This window comes from Cupressus sempervirens, chromosome 11 (genome assembly GCF_028749045.1).
Source record: "Cupressus sempervirens isolate cs-2001-9-10 chromosome 11, ASM2874904v1, whole genome shotgun sequence".
Lineage (NCBI taxonomy): Eukaryota > Viridiplantae > Streptophyta > Pinopsida > Cupressales > Cupressaceae > Cupressus > Cupressus sempervirens.
Genome location: NC_143128.1, coordinates 250,722,580 through 250,744,132, shown reverse-complemented (window position 1 = coordinate 250,744,132; position 21,553 = coordinate 250,722,580). Strand labels below are relative to the sequence as shown.

At 39.0% G+C, this 21,553-nt stretch overlaps 1 protein-coding gene across 3 annotated transcripts in view; it reads right to left on the bottom strand.

The window, feature by feature from the left end:
* Positions 1–21,553, bottom strand: part of LOC149529093 (ABC transporter C family member 2-like) — a 327,664-nt gene that overhangs the window by 150,517 nt on the left and 155,594 nt on the right. For all 3 annotated transcript variants that reach the window (XM_089810974.1, XM_089810975.1, XM_089810976.1), the window contains 2 exons: positions 8,304–8,378; positions 8,100–8,207 (listed from right to left, as the gene is read on the bottom strand). In XM_089810974.1, coding sequence (XP_089667100.1) covers positions 8,100–8,207; positions 8,304–8,378 — 183 coding nt within the window. The remainder of the gene's footprint in view (positions 1–8,099; positions 8,208–8,303; positions 8,379–21,553) is intronic.

Here is a 21,553-nt window from a genome sequence, read left to right as displayed (position 1 = left end):
AAGGTTCCCCTTCTTTTAGGCATTTGTTTTCAAGCTACAAAGGCCATAGGTCAGGCAAATATAAATTTGTGGCAATACTTTGCTACTGACGCCTCCCAAAGAAACCCAATTTTTCACCTTCAATATGCAATAAACACGTCAGATAGAAAATCATGCATGATGCAGCCCAAAAAGATCTATAGATTCCAAGCCCTCTTTTTCCTTTCCCCAGATGTATTCTAATGTTTGATGTCGCAGGGGCAGTCAAGAACTCGAGGATATTGGCTTATGCTATGGCAGCACTGGCAATGATATGTGGCGGCGGAGTAAATGCAACTATCTCATCTAATAAACAATTCCTTGCAATAGAAATAAAAAATTGTCATCGGCAACATATGACCAAACTTGAGTAATTCTATTATGATGAACTGCACAAAGTTCAAATAACAATTCGAGTCAATTCAATGAAACTCTGTTGTTCGTCATCTCCATGTCTGCAACTATAGTCCCATTACTCATCTCTTGTTTTTTTGCCATCTATCCGACTTTCTCATAAACAAATTATAAGTCCTACCCAAACATCGATCTTTCCTGGAACAATCTAATATGAGGAGGGTTCTACTTTGGGTACTGTTTAACAATGGCTCATGGTGTATTGAACACTAAAAATAAAGTTATAGTTACTAATTTACTCTCAAATCAATTGAATTATCTCATATCAATTATGCACAATGTCAAATTCTATAAGTATGAAACTACAAATTGTGAAACAATCAGTTGACTAAATATTTAATTTTTGTCTTACTGAAAAATCATTTCCAAACATCTACAATGATATATTTTGCCATTAAAATCTAGACTAAATACCTTGGTTTTTAAGTTTATTTCCAAATTAATACAAAATTTGTCACCTTATCAATTGTAAGTCCAACTTCAGATCCTAAGGCATTATTAATGTTCAGTTGCTTACTCCAGTTACATTGTAAATTATTTAATTTTCTTACAACATCAAAAACAAATTAATTTTTGAAGCCATATCCTGTATTTTGTTGCATTTGTTACTTAACGTTTTGTTGGGTGGATATTTTGCAACCGACAATTTTGGGTAAAAATCTAGTTGCGAAATAGGATGATCAGCCACAGCATGTGACACAAAGTCTCTCCTACCTTAAAGGGAATGCTCCCCTTTCTCACCATTCCTTGGATCAACTCAAGGTAAGCAAAAAGTCGAAAGATTTTGTAAAAAAAGTGTTACCAATATCCTTTCTTCTTAACTTTCAAGAAAGAATCCACTTACTCATGGAGTGAGTAATGGGCAAGGTGAATCTCTAACTACACTTCTATCAAGAGCTAGAAACAGTGATATTGATAAACCTTCACTAACTCAAAGGCTAGCTAAAAAAGTACCAATTTGGCTCTAAGTCTAGTTGTAATTTTATATGAGAATTTTTATAATTAGGGCACAAAGACTCCTAAAAGTAAGAATAACTTAACTATTTTGCGAATTAATAGTGAAGTATAAGATATAAACAAAGCTTCTAGTTATATATTTCCACAACCGGTCCCAGTCAAAGCTTCGGCTTCGACTGTTTCTTAAATCACTATGCTCTTTTATTGAACACACAATAATAACATGAATCAAGACAATAGACACAAATTATAGTCAAAACTTCTAATTTGCTCTATCACAATTTCTTCCAGTCAAAGCTTCGAATCGAATTGCTTCTTTTATTCATTTTTCTCCCAAATTCGTACTACACAATCAAAGTTATTTTTGCACAAATGTGGTAGAGCTTTCTTGCATACAACAAAAGATGATTTTTACAATGAGGGGGCACTCCTTTATATAGGCACAGGAATTGAGAAAAAGGTGGAAGAAAAAGTGAGAGCAACTCAACCAACTTTAACCTAGTCTAGCTACAGGAGAAAATATAAGGTTACATGCAACTCGCATTACATCCTTTACATACACATGTAGCTAGCATTACATGTAATTACACATCTTTATGCAATGCATCCTCTCCAACTACAAACATAAAAGAAGAAGAAGACAAAAGAGAAGGAAACAATCTTAAAGGGCCTTGTACTTGATGATGCAATCTTGGATGATCACACGATCAGAAGTTCCTGTACTTTGTACCGCTGCATTCACTTTGATAACCATAGTGTTGCATCTTTTGATAACCCTTGACTTTGGTGAACTTTCCGTTGTCATGTGGAAACTTAATGTGATCCAGCTTTTCTCGCTCAAGTTGTCATGAATTCTCCTTTGTAGATCAGCACAAACTGAAGTCTTTGACACTATGAAAACCTTCTTGATGGTGTCCGGATGTAAACTCAAAACAACTTTCTATCAGCACATTTACCTTCTTTTTTTTTGACAAAGTGTTTGGCACATGGGAATGCATGCAAATGGAGATTGTTGATTTCCAAAATGTGACTTAGGGTCTTCAAGACCTTATTGCACAAAAAATGGATTACATATAAATGCAACATGTAATGAGGAATGAAAAGTGAGATGACATGCAAATGTGGATGGTGGACAAGCTTTTACATGTAAGTGCAAATGGAAGAGATGCAAAGCATGTAATGAGATGGGAAGTGGAAAAACATGTATTTTCTCATAAAGGTGCGAATGCATATGAAGAGATGGAAATGAAAGCGGAAAATAAGATTGCATGCATGTGCGGATGGTGAATGAGATGGAAAACATGTAATCGCATTTGTTGGATGAGATGCGATGTGTTGTGACATGGGAAATAGAAGTGAAACGTGATGATGCTTTCGCATGAAATGGAAAGTGGAGTGAAGTGAAGCATGCTCAAGTTCTTGGAAAAGAACTTGCAATTTCTTCCAAAATGAAGAAAAAACCGAAATGCAAATGAGCAAAACACAAAAACAAGCACAAAACAAACACATGCCTTTGGCAAAAGACTCAAACATGTCAAGATGCAATGCATTTCAACATGCAATTTCGAATTTGGAGTTTGGGGAAATTCTAAAAGTGTGAAAATGAGAGTTTTCATCATTTTTAAAAGCAAAATGCACTTTTCATGGCATATATATGGACAAATGTGCAATTTCAAGCTAAAATATGCATGAAAATAGCAAAATAAGCATGAATTGATGAGCAAGTTTGAAAATGTCCACTTACTTGGAAGTTAAAGAGCCAAAATAGCAATTTTTATAAAGTTGATGACTCATTCTTCCTCAAATCCGGATTTTCAAACAACTTCTTGACTTTTTCCGTACTTGCATTTAACAAAAATTAATGAGCAATGAAGGGTCGAATTTGACATGAAAGTGCCAAATATATGGTCTCCAAAGGCAATATCATGCATTTAAAACTCAAAAACAATCCCTCTTGATCAAAGGTATGGGCTGGAAATGCATTTTTTTGAGTTTTTTAATCAAAACCATCACTTTTTAATGCAAAAATCTGGGCCGTTTTTGCAAAAACGTGGCCAAAAAATGCATGTTTTGAGTCATTTTTTACTTGGGAATGCAAAAACAACTTCCCCAAATGCATATACATGGATCAAAATGCAAAAAAGTGGCTTCAAAACGCATAAAAGTGGATTAAAACCCCAATTTTCCAAGCATTTTAAACAAAAACGTGATTCATAAAGGCATGAAACAAAAACGTTTTGGCTTTTAAACACCAAAATATGTATCAATATGTAATGCAATCCCAAAAACAAGCCAAATCGATTTGCTTTGGAGTCAAAACATCGAGCAAAATTAGATTTATTTGAAGATTTTTCCAAAAACATGCCCTAGATGGGAGCTTGGAAAAATGTTTTTTAACAAAATAAATCCATTTTTGAAGTTAGAAAATCCATTGCCAAGCAAAAATGACCCTATTCAAGAAAATCTCATGCAAAACCATTACGTAAATCTCTCACAATCTCCAAAATCAGGTTCTTGGAGGGCAAAGACATGTTCTTAAAAATCAGACTTTTTATAAGTCATTGCACATATTAAAATATGTTTTTGGTTAAAATCAGACCTTTTTGGGTCAATAGCATATTTTAAAATGTGCAAACAAGGCAAATCGGACCTTTTTGGGTCAATGACATGTTTTAAAATGTGCAAGCAATCAAAATCGGACCGTTTAGATGCAATTACACATTTTAAGTTACATCTCACATTTTGGATGCAAAGACATAAAAATTTAACTTTTAATACAGTGACATCAAAAAGGTCCACCTTTGATAACCTTTTGATGTAATGACATCAAAAAGGTCCACCAAGTTGAACTTTATATGCAGTGACATGTAAAATGTAAATATCCACTTTTGATGGATTTTACATGTAATTGCATATAAAATGTCCACTTCTCATGACTTAAGTCATTTAATTCACTTAAAATTATAAAAATATTACAAAATGGGCCATAAACAATATTTATTTATCATATTTAGAAATATAACATATAAACATCATTTAAAAGTATCATTTAAATAAACATTTGATTTTTAAAACAAAAAAATTAAACTGAAACTATATAGTTATATAGTTATTTTAAGTGAAAAATTAAAAAGAAACTCAACTTAAAATTATAACATAAAGTGCATTATAGTCACTTCGAGTTCAAACTTTAAAGTTAAAGTAACTTAAAAACATAACAAAAAGTGAATATAAGTTATATTTTTCAAAAAGTGAAAGTCAAATTGAAAATATAACATCATATTTTTAATTTGTGTTGTTGCACGCAAAAGGTCCACTTTTGAAGCACTAAAATGAACATCTTTTGACTGACAACTCCGATTGACCTCTAAGTTAGACAGAATTGAAGGTAAAAGCTAAAGGCATAACATGAACAAAACCAAAGGATTAAAAACAAGCAAACACGAACTCAAAAGAAAAGAAAGGATGGTGAAGGCTTAAAAAATCAAGCAAAGGCTCGACAGAAAGCAAAACAAAAAAGACTTGACAGAGGCCTTAAATAAAATGATTTGATATACGAATTGAAATGGATCGATCAATCAACACCAAGCAATTGAATATCAAATTCCAGCTTAGAGAAATGTACAACTAGCTTGAAAAAATTTCGTGTTGTTACCAACATTTTGTGGTGACAAATGCAGGGCAACACAATCCACACATACACTAAGTTTGAACAGAGAACCGAATAATACTTTTTAAAATGCATGAATGTAGGTTTACACAATTCCTCGTCAAAGCAGAAATTGGCAGTGCTTGCTTTACTAATTGGATCTTCTTAGACTGAATTCAAAGGAAGCACCCTTCCCAATTCACTATCAAACAACTTAATACCTGTAATAGTCTAAATGCTCCCAACAAAATGCGGAAAACAACTTTCAAAATTGTTGTCCACCATTTCCATTTCAAACATGAAATTAGAACAGTGTCAGAGGTGCTTTGTTTTATGCTAAAATATTTTGTAAACATCTAAGGGAATAGTTTGAATAGCAGATTCTAGATATGTATTTGAGCTTCTAAATTATTATTACTATCAGATGCAACACCTCAATTTGCATAATATCAGATTTGGCTTCGCTAATCTTGTTGGATTCTGTGTGATTTGTTTATGGTGGCTATGCACAACAGCAATGACAATCAAAAGTCCTTTAATTAGGTAATAAGTTAAAAGACTTTGCAAATCCAACAGAGAGCTTACAAAACATTTTAGTTCACCCACATTTTTAGGCCACCTCCAAATCTTTCCATCAAGTTTGTTGGCCGCCAAAATATTTCACAGTATGAGACATTACAAATGCCGACTAAAGCCCCATGTATAATAGCCTATCGGCTAAAAATTAAGAGTTAGTTATTTTAATTTCATTATTAAATTCTTAATATTATTATTTCAACTATATGTTATATTAAATTTAAAATATATTATATTATTGTATTAATGAGATATCTATTAGAAATTTGAAAACAGTCGATTGCCCTTGGAGCCACATGTCCACCTACCCTATCAAGACAGTTAAGTCGATAGGTGAGTTTGAAAATCCAAAAGAGAGGGAAAATATTTTGAGATGAGACAAAAGGAATGAAGCCTCATTCGTTCACAAACAAGCAAGAAGATCAGCAGATCACAACAACGGAGAAAAGGAATAATCAGAGCAGAGTTCAAAGAGCACAAAAGGCAAAGGATAGAAGGAAGGTTCAATTTCAGAGTATGCAGCAACATGTGTTGAATCTCCCTGTCATTTTGTAAGTTCACTTTTGTTTGTCCTGTGAAGTAGTGATTGCTCCAAGTGTTATTGTATGCAGTCTTGAAGTGCTGCAAGTTTATATTTCAAGTAGAAGTTATAGGTTAAAGTATTTTGTTTTTTGTTAAAGCCATATGCTCCCAGATTTGTATTCAGTTTGAATCAGTTTATGAATAGAAAGCAAGCAAGCAGGCATACTAGTCGATCCAGTTGTTTTGGCTCTTTGTTATCTAATTCTATTTATTATGTATGTTGCTTAGTATTCGAGAAGTTTAGAGTTGCATGTTCTCTGTTATCATCTCTATGTTTTAATGGTGGAGTAAACCAGACAATAGGTCTGTTATTGACCCGCCCGGTTTCTCGTATTTACCAAGCTCTCATTGTGCTCACTTAGTTAGCATTCCTGCCGAGTCATAGCAGAGCATTACCAAGCTCACTTGGTCTATTTGTCAACCGAGTTTACTCGATCACTGTGTTGGTCATGTGTTGAATCTGCCAAGCTCTACCTCCCTTCGGTAACCAACTTCACTCGGGTCTCATTGTTGCCGAGCAACTCAATATCCACTATTGCCGAGAAAACTCCACTCAACTCCTTAATGTGTCAAATTCAATCGACACCCACTGCCTATCACTCAGCATCCACTATTTTCCGAGCAAAATTTTTGAGTTATGAAGTTATATTTCTCACATGGTATTAGAGCTTTGAGGCCCCACATCCTCGTGAGTTTGGGCATTTGTTTTCTACGTATTTGACATGGCAGGAGATGCAGGAAAGACATGGCAGCAGCCACCGTCCTTTAATGGACAGAATTATAATACATGGGCAAAGAAAATGAGAACCATCATGGTTGCTAATGATTTGTGGGAGTTTGTGATGAATGGGTTCAATGATGTAATCGACCCAGCATAGTATGCTGCCCTCACAAACTCCCAGAAAAGCATACAGATATGATTGGACTATTGAACCTGGAATCTTTATTTAGCTGCCAAAATGGCACAATTGATTTATCTAAAATGTGATATTTTTACATCTTCACATTCCTCTTAAATTTCAAATAAAATGGTATTTTTGTTTGAAGTCTATATGTCAAACTCATAGCCTCTACGAGTAATAGGTTACATCTCAATATTCCTCTCAAAGTTCCAGTGAAACAATATCTCATTTTAAGTCTATATGCCAAAGTCATAGCCTCTACAACTTATAGATGTAACAATTAACGACAGATTTGATTGAAACTGAACTTGTCTTATGTATGGGACTAATTCGAAATCATCTTGGAAGTCCAACTAGAGTTGAGTTCATCTATAAGGGGACAATACATGGCTAAAAGTTTCCTCCTATGGTCAACATCAACTAATGTGAAACAAATTAGCAAATTCAAAACTCATATGAAGCTGAGTTGGTACTTTTTTCTCATGGTATTGCTGTGGAATTTGGATAGCATTTCAGCATTACTTCTCAACTCTTTTCCAAAGCATCTGAGAAATATCTCTTCAATGATGTTGCATGGCATCAGAGAGAGAGAGGGAGTAGAAACATATATAATATATCAAAAGTAATATTCAGTATTCAATGTTATATAGGGAATGTATGTTCCCAAACTTTTTGTATCTTTCTTCCTGCGAACCAATGCATGTGAAAATTAGATCTACCAAAAGAAAGAATTTAAAAGCCAATCTGTGCTTACAAAGATGGATAATGTTGGACCACAAACGGATCATTTAGAACACATCTTAACTTCATACTCTCGATCTTGGTTTTATATTCAAAAGCATTGAGCAAGCCAATGACTCTAAAATGCAAAATATGTTGGCATCCTCTACCAAGGAACAAAACTAGTTACATTTTACTTTCTCATTTTTACTTGAAGCATACAGTTTTACAAAATTATAGTTTAGTAGATAAAAAGAAATATTGATAATTTATGAGCATACCTTAAGAGCTTCAGCATCTTGAGTCATCATGTTGGTTATCCTTCCCGAAGAAAATTTTGTTCGTCCCTCATGTGTTAATCTCAATGTTTTCCGGAATACTGCAGCAACCTGTACAAGTTATACAAATTAATTACATTCACCAGCTATAAATAAACACAACATTAGATGCAATATTCATCAAATATTAGGATAAAATAAACTTACCAAAGTTGACCTTATGCGGAATCCAACACGCATGACATTTTGAGAGTATTGTGCATCAGATAACACACCTACAGTCTACAAAACATTGAACGTCAGAGGCTAAAGAAAATTCAATGTTCTCTCCAGCAAGCTCCAGGAACAATCTAAAATACCTTAATTCTGACGACCACAGTTTTTTTCAAAATCATCATTGCAAGACTTAATTATTAGATAATTGATTTGAAAAAAATGTAGATAAAGTTGTACAAAAGAAACATTTTTAAACACAGATATGTTTCATTGTTAAGAACCATAATGTATAAGTATATCACCATCACCATTTAAAAATAGTTAAAACAAGTCAGCGAAGATAATCTTGCATAACTTTAACTTGAAAAGTGCATAGTTTTAAAGGTTTATTTTCCTGGGGAGAACATAAAATGTGGACCATCAATAATTATTTAACTATTTCAAATTAGACTAGGTACTCAAACAAATCAGTTATCAATATTGTTACAGCTTTTATAGTTTGTACGTGTATCTAGAGGACATGCAAAGGTGAGTCATGGTGTTGTCTGTAGGAAATATATAAAGTGTCGTAAACTTAAGTGCAGATTTGTTAAGACGGCTCTGGTTTATGTGCAGATTAATGCAAGCATTTTTTATATATTTTAATCGAGCTATTGGAAATAAATTTCTTAGGAACTCCTCTTTTGTTTTGGTTTCCTGCAGGTGGACTGGTATGGTCCATGGAAACATAGTTCAAATGCTGCCCCATGCAGCAAGTCTATGTTGTGACTAATGCAAACATAGGTATGAACCATGAAAAGAGGGATCTGGGTAGTGGTTTGAGGGCTCTAGTTTACAAGTACATATGAATATCAAAGTGAAAAATTCAGCAAAGCCTTTACATAGTGTGAACAAACCAGAAGTGCAGTTATAGAGAGTGGTCCAGGTCATTCACAGATCATTGGAGGCATTTTGCACGTGGAATGTCATGGTTGGTTAGAGGAAAAACTAATGTCACTTTGAATCCTCCCCTGCTCAACATTTTAGAAAAAACTTGTTAACATTTCAGCAGTGTTACCCCAATACTAGGGTGCGTCGGGATGGCGAGACGACGGGACAAGTTTCCAAGATGCGAGGAAAATGGGCCTCATTTTTGAGACGGCTGGGGGATGGCAGGGGGACGGCAGCAAGGGGAGGACGAGGCAAGGAGGGGTGTTGTACAGTATACAACTAGAATTTGAAATGCTAGTTATGAAATGATGTTTCAGTAGAACATAGAAAATTAAAGTAATTGAATATAGCAAATCTGCAACATGAGTTAGAGCTATTGAACATTCAACATAGTAAGATATGACATACCCAATAGTAACATTCAGAAATCAAAATTCAAATAGAAATTCAAGTACCCATCCCAGTGGCGACATGGTTGCAGAATGGCAGAGGTGGGGTTACTCAGGTACTCAAGCACCCAATGCGAGGACATCTTGGGGACGGGTACTTCGAGGTTTGTGAGGGGGGTGCGAGCCCCCGTGTTTATAATGTTCCTATCTATGTATTTCAGTCAGATTTCAGAAATGGTTATGGAAGGAGCATGGGAAGTGGTCGTACGGCCTTATGGTAAGCCCCTAACAATTAGAATTCCCTCCATACGGTAGACTAGCAAGACTATGACTGTACAATAGCAGAAGATGGTCACACAATCAGGAAATGAAGCCATACGGTAAGGTAGGTGATGGGGGGGCACAAGATGATGACTGTACGGTAGTGGTCGTACAGTAGTAGTATGTTGCTACACAAGGGCAGTAATGAAGCTGTACAATGTATCTATGGAGGTCGTACAGTATATGTATGGAGGCCGTACAGTAGGATGGAAGGCAATACAGTGATCTTTGATGCCATACGGATAGGTAGCACAGAAGTTGCAGGCCATATGATATGTATATGCAGGCCGTACAATAGGATGGAAGGCACTACGATGAACTCTAAGGTCATATGGATATGTAGTATGGAAGTTGCAGTGAATGTGGTGAATGATGGATGGGGTACGGATGGAAAACAATTTCAATCATGCACCAAAACTATCAATCCTGAATTCATGCAGGATTGCCAAACAAGAATGGAGATTTGAACAAGAATATCCTTCAATTAATATTTTCCAAAAGATGGTGCTCCAATTTGCCAGATCCAAGCAAAGTATTACATGCAACAATGAAATAGGGTGAGGGTTGAATCCCACCTAAGCCGCACAAGCTAGATTGGGAAGATCTTTCATTTTCGAAATGGCGAACAACAGAGAATACTAGCGGGAATTCGTAGTACAGAGAATATAATCAAATCGCATACCAAATGACTACCTACAAACCATGCTTAAATACTCATCAGGGAAAACTTTCCAAGGGTGTATAAAGATAGCCGATAGCGACACAACTACGGAATCAAAAAAAAACTGGGTCCGAGATGTATTAGATCAATCGTCCCATTACCAACAGTTTGATTAATGATTTATTTTATAACGAGAACATTATAGTCATCCTGTCCCAAATTTTGCTTGTCCTCATGCAAATGCAATGCCAGGTGCTGAAGAATGTGCTCACCCTCCCAAGTCGCATCGTCCAACGACAAGTGTTTCCAACACACCAAATATTCCTTCACCATGTGGTTTAGAATACTCTTCTTACGTATTTTGATGATCTCATTTGGTTCCAGAATGAGCTTTCCTTCTTCACTAAGCGGTAGAAGGTCTGTGGCTACCATTACGTTCTTCCTTACGGCCTTCTTCAAGCATGAAACATGAAAGGCGTTATGAATACGGCTCCCCTCTAAAAGTTCCAACTCATAGGCGACTTCACCAATGCGACGAACTACACACTAGGGGCCATAAAATCATGGCCTCAATTTTTTTTCCCTTTTCCTTTAATGAGGATTATCGATATGGCTGGAGTCTGAGATAAACTAGGTCTCCTACTTCGAAACTCCTCTCCATTCTGTGTCTGTCGACGTACATCTTCTGATTATTTTGTGCCCATTTTAAGTTTTCCTTCAGGCATCTGAGGATGTCCTGTCCATCCTGAAGCCAGTCCCTTGCCCTCAGTGTGCGACTATCACCCAAAACTATGTCAAGGAAGGAAAGGGGTTCGTAACCATATAGAGCTTTGAATGGTGTCATTCTGATGGACATGTGGTACATGGTATTGTAACAATATTCCCTTAGGTGTATCCATTTGACCCACGCCCGTTATTGTGCCAAAATGTAGTTCCAAAGGTAACCTTTGAGCCACTTGTTCACAATCTTCGTTTGTCCATTTGTCTGAGAGTGGTAACTAGTACTTGGTGAAAATTTTGTCCCTACCAACCAAAATAATTCTGTCCAAAAAAACTGATGAATCGCCCATCCCGATCACTGACAATATTTCGGGGTAACCCATGTAGATGAAAGACTTCTATAAGAAACAGATCAGCAACTTGTGCAGCCTGAAAATCTGAGGAGATGGCGAAGAAATGTGCCTACTTTGGCAATCTGTCAACCACCACAAAGATACAATCTTTTCCCTTCAACTTGGGAAGTCCAGTTATGAAATCTATCGAGATACTTTCCCACTTATGTTCTGGAATTAGCAGAGGTTGTAGTAACCCGACAGGTAGACTATGTTCAGATTTGTTCTACTGGCAAACCACACACTCTCTTACATACTGCAATACGTCTCCTTTAAGTCCTTTCCATGAAAACCTCTCCCTGAGACTTCTGTAAGTTTTCAAGAAGCTCGGGTGTCCTACCAAGGGTGAGGCATGTACCTCCTTCAAGATTTTCTACTTCAATTTGGATGCCAGCACTAAAAATATCCGACTCTTATAATAAATGATGTCATCCACCACTTTGTACCAATCATCCTGGGTGTTCTCATGCATTAGCTCATAGGCAAATGTGTTTTTAGAATATTCTACAACCAAATGTATCTTCCAGTCAGCTGAAATCTAGTTTAGTGAGAAAATGGTGGGTTCCCTAGACAAGGCATCAACAACCACATTATTCTTTCCTTTCATATATTCAATGTCAAAATTAAAATCCTAAACCTTGCTTACCCATTTTTGTTGCCTCTCGTTAAAGTCCTGTTGCTCTAGAAAATATCTCAAACTATTGTGATCCATATGAATGACAAACTTTGCACCCACCAGATACTTCCGAAACTTGGTTAGTGCATGTACAATAGCCAACATCTCTTTGTCGTAGATGGAATATAAGCGTTCTGTTTGCATAAGCTTCCTGCTCTCATAAGCTATGGGGTGTCTATCTTGCATCAGTATCTCGCCAATGTCTTCTCTGGATGCGTCGCACTCCAAAATGAACAGTCAAGTGAAATCAGGTAATGCAAGTACGAGACAAGTGCTCATTGCCTCTTTTAGCTTTTCAAAAGTGAGTTGTGCCTTTTCATTTCACTGGAGAGACCCCTTGTCAGATTTGTTAAGGGTGCGCTGAGCTAAGAGAATTTTATAACAAACCTCCAGTAATAACTGCACAGTCTGAAAAACCCTCGCAAATCCGTGACTGATTTTTGGGGAGGCCAATCAAGGATAGCCCGAATTTTCTCCTAATGAACTTGAACTCCATATTTACTAACAACATGCCCCAAGTACAATATTTTTGTCATATTGAATTCACACTTGGATTGCTTGGTGAACAAAGACTACTCCTTCATGATCCTTAAGACTTCATCCAGATGCTTCAGGTGCTCCTGCCATGTCCTGCTCTAAATAAGATCATCAAAAAATACAAATAAGTACTTATGCAATTGTTTGTTTACTATGCGATTCATGTATGATTAGAATGTAGCAAGTGCATTTGTTAATCCAAACGGCACGAACAAAACTCATAATGCCTATAGTGACAATGAAAGGCCATCTTTTCCATGTCTTCCTCCCTCATGCGGATTTGATGGTATCCAGAACGGAGATCTATTTTCGAAAAGTAGACTGGGCCATGCAATTCATCCAGCAACTCATCTGTCCTTGGAATGTGATATCTATTCCTCTTCTTTTTTTATTCAACGCATAGTAGTCCACACACATGTATAATGTCCCGTCATTTTTTACCAATACCACTGATGACGCAAAAGGGCTAGAACTGGGACAGATCCATCCTTTCTCTAGCAATTCCTTAATCGTCTTTTTAATCTCATCTTTGAATTTCTTGGGATGGTCATACGGTGTGGTTATGACTGGCTTGGCTCCTACTTCCAACTCAATAGTATGTTCAAACCCTCGATGAGATGGTATGCCAGGAGGAATTTCTATAAAAACTTTATCATGGTCGCTCAAAATCTTCTAGAGATCATCATCCTCGGGAGGTGTCTGTTGCCCTTTCATAGGTTTTGTCGAAACAAAACAATGTGCCACCCAAGCAATGTCATCACGCTAAAAAATTGCCTCTATCCAATGTGCAAAAACTTCATTCGGACCTTCATTTGCCATTCCGCGGAGAACAACTCGTTTCCCATCGACAACAAAAGTGAAGTCCATCCATTTGAAGCTCTGAGTGTACTCATCAAGTGTCTCCATCCACTGTATGCCTAGAATAAAGTCCATATCATCAAGGTCCACTATGAAGAAATCCTCAGTCACTATGTGATTTGCCATTGTGATACTTAGCTGAGAAACAAGGTGTGTGCAGGGCAGGAGAGTCCCTCCGGCAACCTTGACCTGACATCCTACGTACGTCTCCATAGTAGACCTCTTTGTTTCACCAGAGATGAGTTTATGAAGTTCAGAGTGGCTCCACTATCGAGCATCACCATAACCCTTTTTCCTTGAAGGGTTCCCCGTACACCAAGCACCATGCACCTCAAGCTACCAGACAAGGCGATAGTTCCTCCATGCCATACCATTGCTACAATTCTTTTTGCACGGTTCAAACTAGCCATGTTGATGTCATCATGATGTTGGTTGTCTTTGGAGGGTGTTTCTTCCTATTCGTCCTCATCATTGGACATGACCTCAATGTAGTGGATCTTTCCTTTTCTGAGGCATCTATGCCCAAGTTTCCATGGTACTTTGTAGTTGAAACATAGTTTCTTTCTTCAGAGCTCCTATCTAGTAGCTCTATCCACGTATGGCTTTCTTGGTGGAGGTTTGTTATCTTTGTCCCTTGAAGACACCAGTGGTTTGGGATGTAACTTCGTGAAGATGACGTCGTTGATGATGCCATCTTCCTTGCTTTCTTAATGGCCTCTGATAGGGTGGCAGGATTGAACCTTTTCACCCAACCTTTCAGTGGTTTTGTTAGTCCGTCCATGAAGAGCACAATTTGTCTTCTTTCAGAAATCTCCGTCACCAAAATAGAGAGTTTCTGAAATTTTGCAATGTATTGGTTGACTGATATAGTTTGCCTCAGTTGTGCCAAATCTTTGAAATTGAGTTCTGGATCTTTACCGTCAAATTGATCTATCAATCTCACCCACCCTATCAATTTCTATCAATTTCTCGGCCACCCTATGGGGTGTTGCGATTGATTGGTTTATTGACACAGATCCGCAAAAATTAGACACTTGGGATAACATTAAGGAGGAGTTTTGTGCAGAATTTCAAATATTACGCAATGATAATGAGATCGTCAATGAGATATTCAATACCAAACAGAAGAAAAATGAAACAGTACACATCTTCGCCAGGAGGTTGAAGGACTTAATCAATAAAATGGAGAATAAGCCGGCAGATGGGCTCCAGAATAGATGGTTCATTGAAGGCCTTCACCCCAAGCTACGGAAAAAGATGAAGATCGTGCCACCATCGACATATATTGAAGCATACAATCGGGCATTGAACCTCGAAAGTGAATAGAAGACGAAGAAGAAGAAGAAGAAGACCAGCTCATCCGATTCAGATGACGATGAGCCTTCAGGAGAAGATACCAGGGACGAAGAAGGCAGCAGCAAGAAAGTCCGTGCTCCTCAAAAGGTCATGCTACGGATGATGAAAGAGTTCAAAAACATGAACAAGGAAACCAAGAGCAGTGACTTATGGTGCACAGAGTGCAAGAAAGAAGGCCATACGAAGGGATCATTGCCCGAAAGGCCAATTTTGTGAGATTTGCCAGATTATGGGACACTCAGTAAAGGAATGCCCTTTCAATTTGAAAACAAGAACACCACAGCAAGCGTTTCTAACATAGGAGGCGTCCCCGTCAGGAGGGAGCAGGAACACCAGTACGGATGATGCCACATCAAGTGGATATAGAAATAATCGGCGCACCAACAACAACAATGGCGACAACAACAATAATGGTGGGACGAGTCGAATCCAGTATGATGCGAATGGCCGACCGATTGTTCAATGTCGCGCATGCAATCTGTGGGGTCACTTTGCTCGAGAGTACACCACGGCAAACACACCGAAGTTGCTATGCCGATGGTGTGGACCTGGCGATCATGACAATGCTAACTGCCCGAAGTTCGGAGTAAACTTGATTACTGTCGGGATGGATGAGGAAGAAGTTTTGGCAATCACTCGGAAGCAGGCGAAGCTATACCCTGATCCGACAGAGGAAAAGAAGAGACTGGAGGAAGCACGGGCAGCGATCCAGAAAGCAACCTAGGTAGAAACAGCACACCTGAAGGACACGTCGGGTACCTCCGTATGGAACTGTGCAGAACAGAACATGGTATGACAAATATTGCAAGCCGAGGTACCAATCAGGATAAATGATCTGTTGCTCACTATGCCTCAGCTCCGATCGGCACTCACAAACATTGGTTCCGCTGCTAAACTACCAGGAGAACATGGAAGGGAGCAGGAAAGCGAAGCAAGTACAGCAGACACAAAGGAGAAGGAACGTGAGGCAAGTACAGAAGATCCGATGCTGTTAGCTCTTTCATCCGGACGCTACCCGGCGGTTGTTGAAATGGGCATTCTGGGGACTATGCTAACGCACACGATTGTAGATGGAGGATCCGGTGTCAATGTGCTGCCAGAGGATACTTGGAAAAAGTTGGGACAGCCGACATTATGGCCACCTACCTTCCAGGTATTAACAGCCGATCAACATGGAATCAAGCCATTGGGAATACTCACAGTGCAACCAGTGACAATTGGAACACAACCATTCCTGTTGGACTTCGTTGTGATTCCTCTGAGGCGGAAAGGGTACGATGCTATTCTGGGTCAGGGGTGGTTGATACAAGCCAAGGCAAAACACGATTGGAAGAAAAATACTTTATCACTTGAAAGCAAAGGCCGAAAGTATGTCATCGATCTACACATCAGATGGTCGGGGAAGAAGCCCTATCGTCAGATTCTGAAGGAGAAGAGGATGAAAAGGGGCAAAGTATGGAACCAAATCAGGAGGGAGTCCTACAATTGGAAGGAGATGATGATTTGGATTCAGTAAATGGTCTCTACCATTGGCAGATAGAGGATTATGAATTGTTTCAAACCTGCAACGTACTGACAATAGAAGGACACAGTACTAGTGAATTTCCAAAGGAGTTCACTGAAATGAACGAATGGGATGCGTCACTCAATGTGACCCCGGCACATAAGTTCACTGAAGGGGAACCCATCAAATACAATGAAGTCACGTTGCAGACCATGAATTTGGGAGACGAAGTAGAACCACGGAACATACTGGTGGAAGACAAGTGGGACCCAATACTAAAGGCAGCAGCATTCAAGATATTTTGAGAGTATAAGGATGTGTTTGCATGGACGTATAAGGACCTGAAAGGAGTACCGCCGGAGTTGTGTGTGCATCGCATTCAATTGATCGAAGGAGCAGTACCCGTAGGGAAGCGGCCCTACAGAATGAACAAAAATTATGCGGCACGGGTCACGGAGGAAATTAATCGCATGTTAGAGGCCAGCATTATTTTCAAGGTGCAGACCAGTGAATGGGTATCCTCGATAGTGATTTCACTGAAGGAGGACTCCATTCAGATACAAATATGTGTCGATTTCAGATGCTTGAATGCAGTCACCATCAAGGATCTGTTCCCGATCCCATTCACAGACAGCATCTTGGAGGAGGTAGCGGGACACGAGATCTACTCATTTATGGATGGTTTTTCCGGCTGCAATCAGATTTCAATTGCAGAGGAGGATAAGCTGAAGACGACATTTGTCGTAGAAGATGGGGTGTATGCCTATAATCGGATGCTGTTCGGTCTGTGCAATGCGCCTGCGACATTTCAGCAGATCATACTACACATTTTTGATAAGATGTCCATTGGAAACTTCAAGGCATTTTTGGATTATTGGTCAGTGTTCAGTGCGGAGCACAAACATCTAGCAGCATTAGGCGAGTGTATGGAAAGGTGTCGACGTGCACGCCTAGTCCTAAACCCGAAGAAGTGCAAATTTATGGTTCCGCAGGGAAGGTCGCTCGGACACATAGTCTGTAAGGAGGGACTAAAGACAGATCCAGAAAAAGTGCAAGTCATATTGGAGATGCAGCCGTCCACCAATGTGACAGAGGTAAAATCTTTTCTCGGGCATATAGGTTATTACAGGTGTTTCATCAAAAATTTTGCCAAGATAGCATATCTGTTGGATAGGTTAACTTGCAAGACAGAATGGTTCAAATGGGAGACGGAACAAGATGAAGCATTTGAAGGACTCAAGGTACAACTGGCTACAACACCTATTTTGGCATACCCAGATTGGAATAAGGAGTTTCATGTGCATGTTGATGCATCGAACTATGCGATCGGAGCAACTCTCGCGCAAACAGGAAGCCACGGGTTGGATCACCCGATCTACTTCGCCAGTCAGTTACTATCAAAAGCTAAAGAAAATTATAGTACGACAGAACAGGAAGCATTGGGTATGGTCTATGCTGTGCAAAAATTTCGACATTACTTACTGGCTACTCCGTTTGTGTTCTATGTTGATCATCAGGCCCTATTGTATATGATCAACAAACTAGTCATTCAAGGAAGTATCAGCCGATGGTTACTCTTGTTGCAAGAGTTTACCTTCAAGATCATCGTACGGCCAGGAAAGAAACATGTAAGCACGGATCACTTGTCACGTATCAGAACCGGCATACAATGTGAATGATGACTTCCCTGATGCACAGTTGTTTTAGATTGCTGCACTACCGGAGTGGTATACAAGCATCGGCGAATACTTGTCGACGGGACAGTTTCCAAAGACCATGCCACCGAATGAAAGACGGAAGTTTGTGATATGGAGCGGAACATTTCAGCTGATTAATGGACTATTGTATAAAATGGGACCCGATCAGATCCTCAGGCATTGTGTCCTGGAGGAAGAAATTCCACGGGTACTGAAGGAGGCGCATGAAGGACCGGCAGGAGGACACATGGGGCCGGACACAACTGCACGAAAGATACTTCTAGCAAGATTATGGTGGCCAACGATATACAATGACGCTAGGGAATGGGTTGTGGCATGCGATACATGTCAGCAAGCTGGGAAACCTTTGAAGAGAGACTTCATGCCTCTGAATCCTTCTCATGCTCAGGACCTCTTTGAACGGTGGGGTTTGGACTTCATAGGACCTCTGAAGACAAGCAGAACCAGAAGGTGTCGTTACATTGTTGTTGTGACGGAGTACTTGACTAAATGGGTGGAGGCGCGTGCACTACCAAACAACTCAGCGGTAAGTACAACACAATTTATTTATGAGAAAATTATTACCAGGTATGGCATTCCCTTACAATTAACAAGTGATAGAGGCGGCCATTTTGTAAACCATGTGATCCGACTACTTACCACGGAGTTCAAAATTTATCATTCACTATCAAGTCCGTACTACCCAAGAGCAAACAGATAAGCCGAAGCTAGCAACAAAATTCTGGTATCAATTATATGCAAATCCTGCGTAGTCGAAGGGGAGGATTGGGAGGAGAAATTACCTTCTACTCTGTGGGCTTACCGTACGGCGTATAAAGTTACAACGGGACACACGCCGTTTCAACTCATGTTTGGACAAGAGGTTGTAGTACCAACAGAATTCATGATACCAAGCCTGCGGATAGCATTAGAAAACAAGTTGGGCGACATGGAAAGCTTAAGGGAGCGGCTATATAAAATGAACAGGTTGGAAGAGAAGCGATTACTGGCACAATGGGCGACTGAGGTAACACAGAATAGGCGGAAGGCGTGGCACAATAAGCACTTGAAATTAAATGGGTTTCAACCCGAACAATGGGTATTGAAATACGATGGCCGAAATGAGATCAAGCCAAGCAAGTTCAAGATTAAGTGGCTAAGTCGTATCAGATCCGAGAGGTAGGCGACAACGGAGCGATCAAGTTGTGGACGCTCGACGGACAAGAAGTTCCAGACACAGTCAACGGATGCAAGTTAAAAATTTATCGCACGCAGGGTAAGCCTTTGCCATCCGGAACTAGGAACGAGCAATAGTATTTGTGCAAAAAAAAAAAAAGAACAGACAGGAAAAAAAAAAAGAAATTTAAAAATAAAAATAAATTTAAAATAATCAAAATTTTAAAAGAGAGGAAAAAAGTATCGTACAGATTTTCAGTCTACTCACCGTACGAGTTTCACTTGGTTTTTGAGTTGTACAGTTTTTGAGATCTTGAGATTGTGTGCAGGTTTTAAGTTTGGGAGCTGTTGTACGGTTTTCCGAGGTTGCATATTATAAAGTCTGGAAGCATTGATTGCCATACGGGAACTGGGAGCCACTTCAAGTTACTGTACGGATTTTGGGTCATTATACACCGTACGGATTCCTTCATTGGCAATCCCCACCGTACGGAAATTGGAGTCTCAAGATGGGAGTTTCTTGAGGTTTTAATAACCGTACAGACTTTTTAAAAAAGTACGAGTAAAAGATGATATGTATTGTACGGCCTTATCAAAAGATGTACGGTTTTTATGCAGTACGAAATTCAGTGGTTTGCATCCGTACGGTGTACGGATTTTGAAAAGGGCGTGAAGACAATGTACGGATTTTTGAGCTTTGAACAGTACAGGTTTTGGAGGAAGAGTACAGTTTTGTAGATTGTAAGTTTGAGAATGTACAGCTTTCTCCTATACGGATTTTCAGCATATGGATATGGTGCACGAGTTTTATAATAAGCTAAAATAAGGTTTTTAAGTCGCCTGGGTAAGGGTCTTTCACCATGAGAATGTCTCTGTACGGGTGTTCTGTGTATGTCATGGCTTTCCTAATAAGATCTTCAATAACCCCACGTTTTTTATGTGGGTGTCCTTAGGCTTTAAAAATTTAGAATCAATTGAGGATCCTTGTTGAATGCAATCCGGTGCTGTTTCGGCTGTGATAAACCTCAGGCATATTGGGCTCTTGCTGTTGGGGGTTCAGTATAAAAAATTCAATTGAGGTGTCTGTTTTGATGATCTCAAATAGTTTGGAGCTTGTTTTTGCCTGCACAAGTGTTTCAAATCGAAGATCAAGTTTTGTTCCCAAGAAACTATAGCGTTGAAAGTACGTGTATTTTTCAAGGCTTGAAACAATAACCAGTGATTGGCAGAGGGTTATAGAGGCACCATTCTGTCCTAGAAAATTTTCGGCACTGGAGTTGCAGCAACTTCTTGGTCAGGATGCTCCCACACCATAAGATTTAGGGAGCCCCTCATAGTACGGATTCTCAGGTTCGCCGTACGAATTTTTTTTTGGGAAGCCACTCCACATTTCTGATCCTTCTACAAGTTTGTTATTGATTTTTTTCAACCTTCTTCAGCGTACGGATTATTCCTCCTGCATGAATTTTGAAAAATTACTTGTCATTTGCAATTCGTCGTACACATTTTGGAAAGAATTCTCCACCGTACGGATTTGAAGGACCGTTAGGAAAAGACAAAAGACATAACTGAAATATGGAGTCTGCAGGCAAACGTAAGTGGAAAAAACAACTAACACAGTCTGGAGTTGTAAAGGGCAAAAGCATGGCACATGCAGGTAACCAGAATGAAGTCACGCCACAAACTATACAATTTGAAGGGTTGAGTGGAATGGATTGTTGCAAATGGTGGCAAGAAACCCCTGATGATCATCCAATAAAAGCAAGCATCAGAAGAGCATAGGTTGAATGGGCCATTCAGATGCCTGTTTTTTGCATTCGAGATTATGAAGGGTATCTACATGCCATGATTGAGACATATGGCAGAGCTTCTCGAAAAAGCACATTTCAGTATCTGGGCAAGAACTTGGTGGTATCATTCAAGGCAGCCGATTTCACACGTGTCTTTGGCATTCCAGGGCCGCAGGGCAAAAAGGTTCAGCCGAAGAAAATTCCTAAGGATGGAAAGCTATTTTTAATCAGATT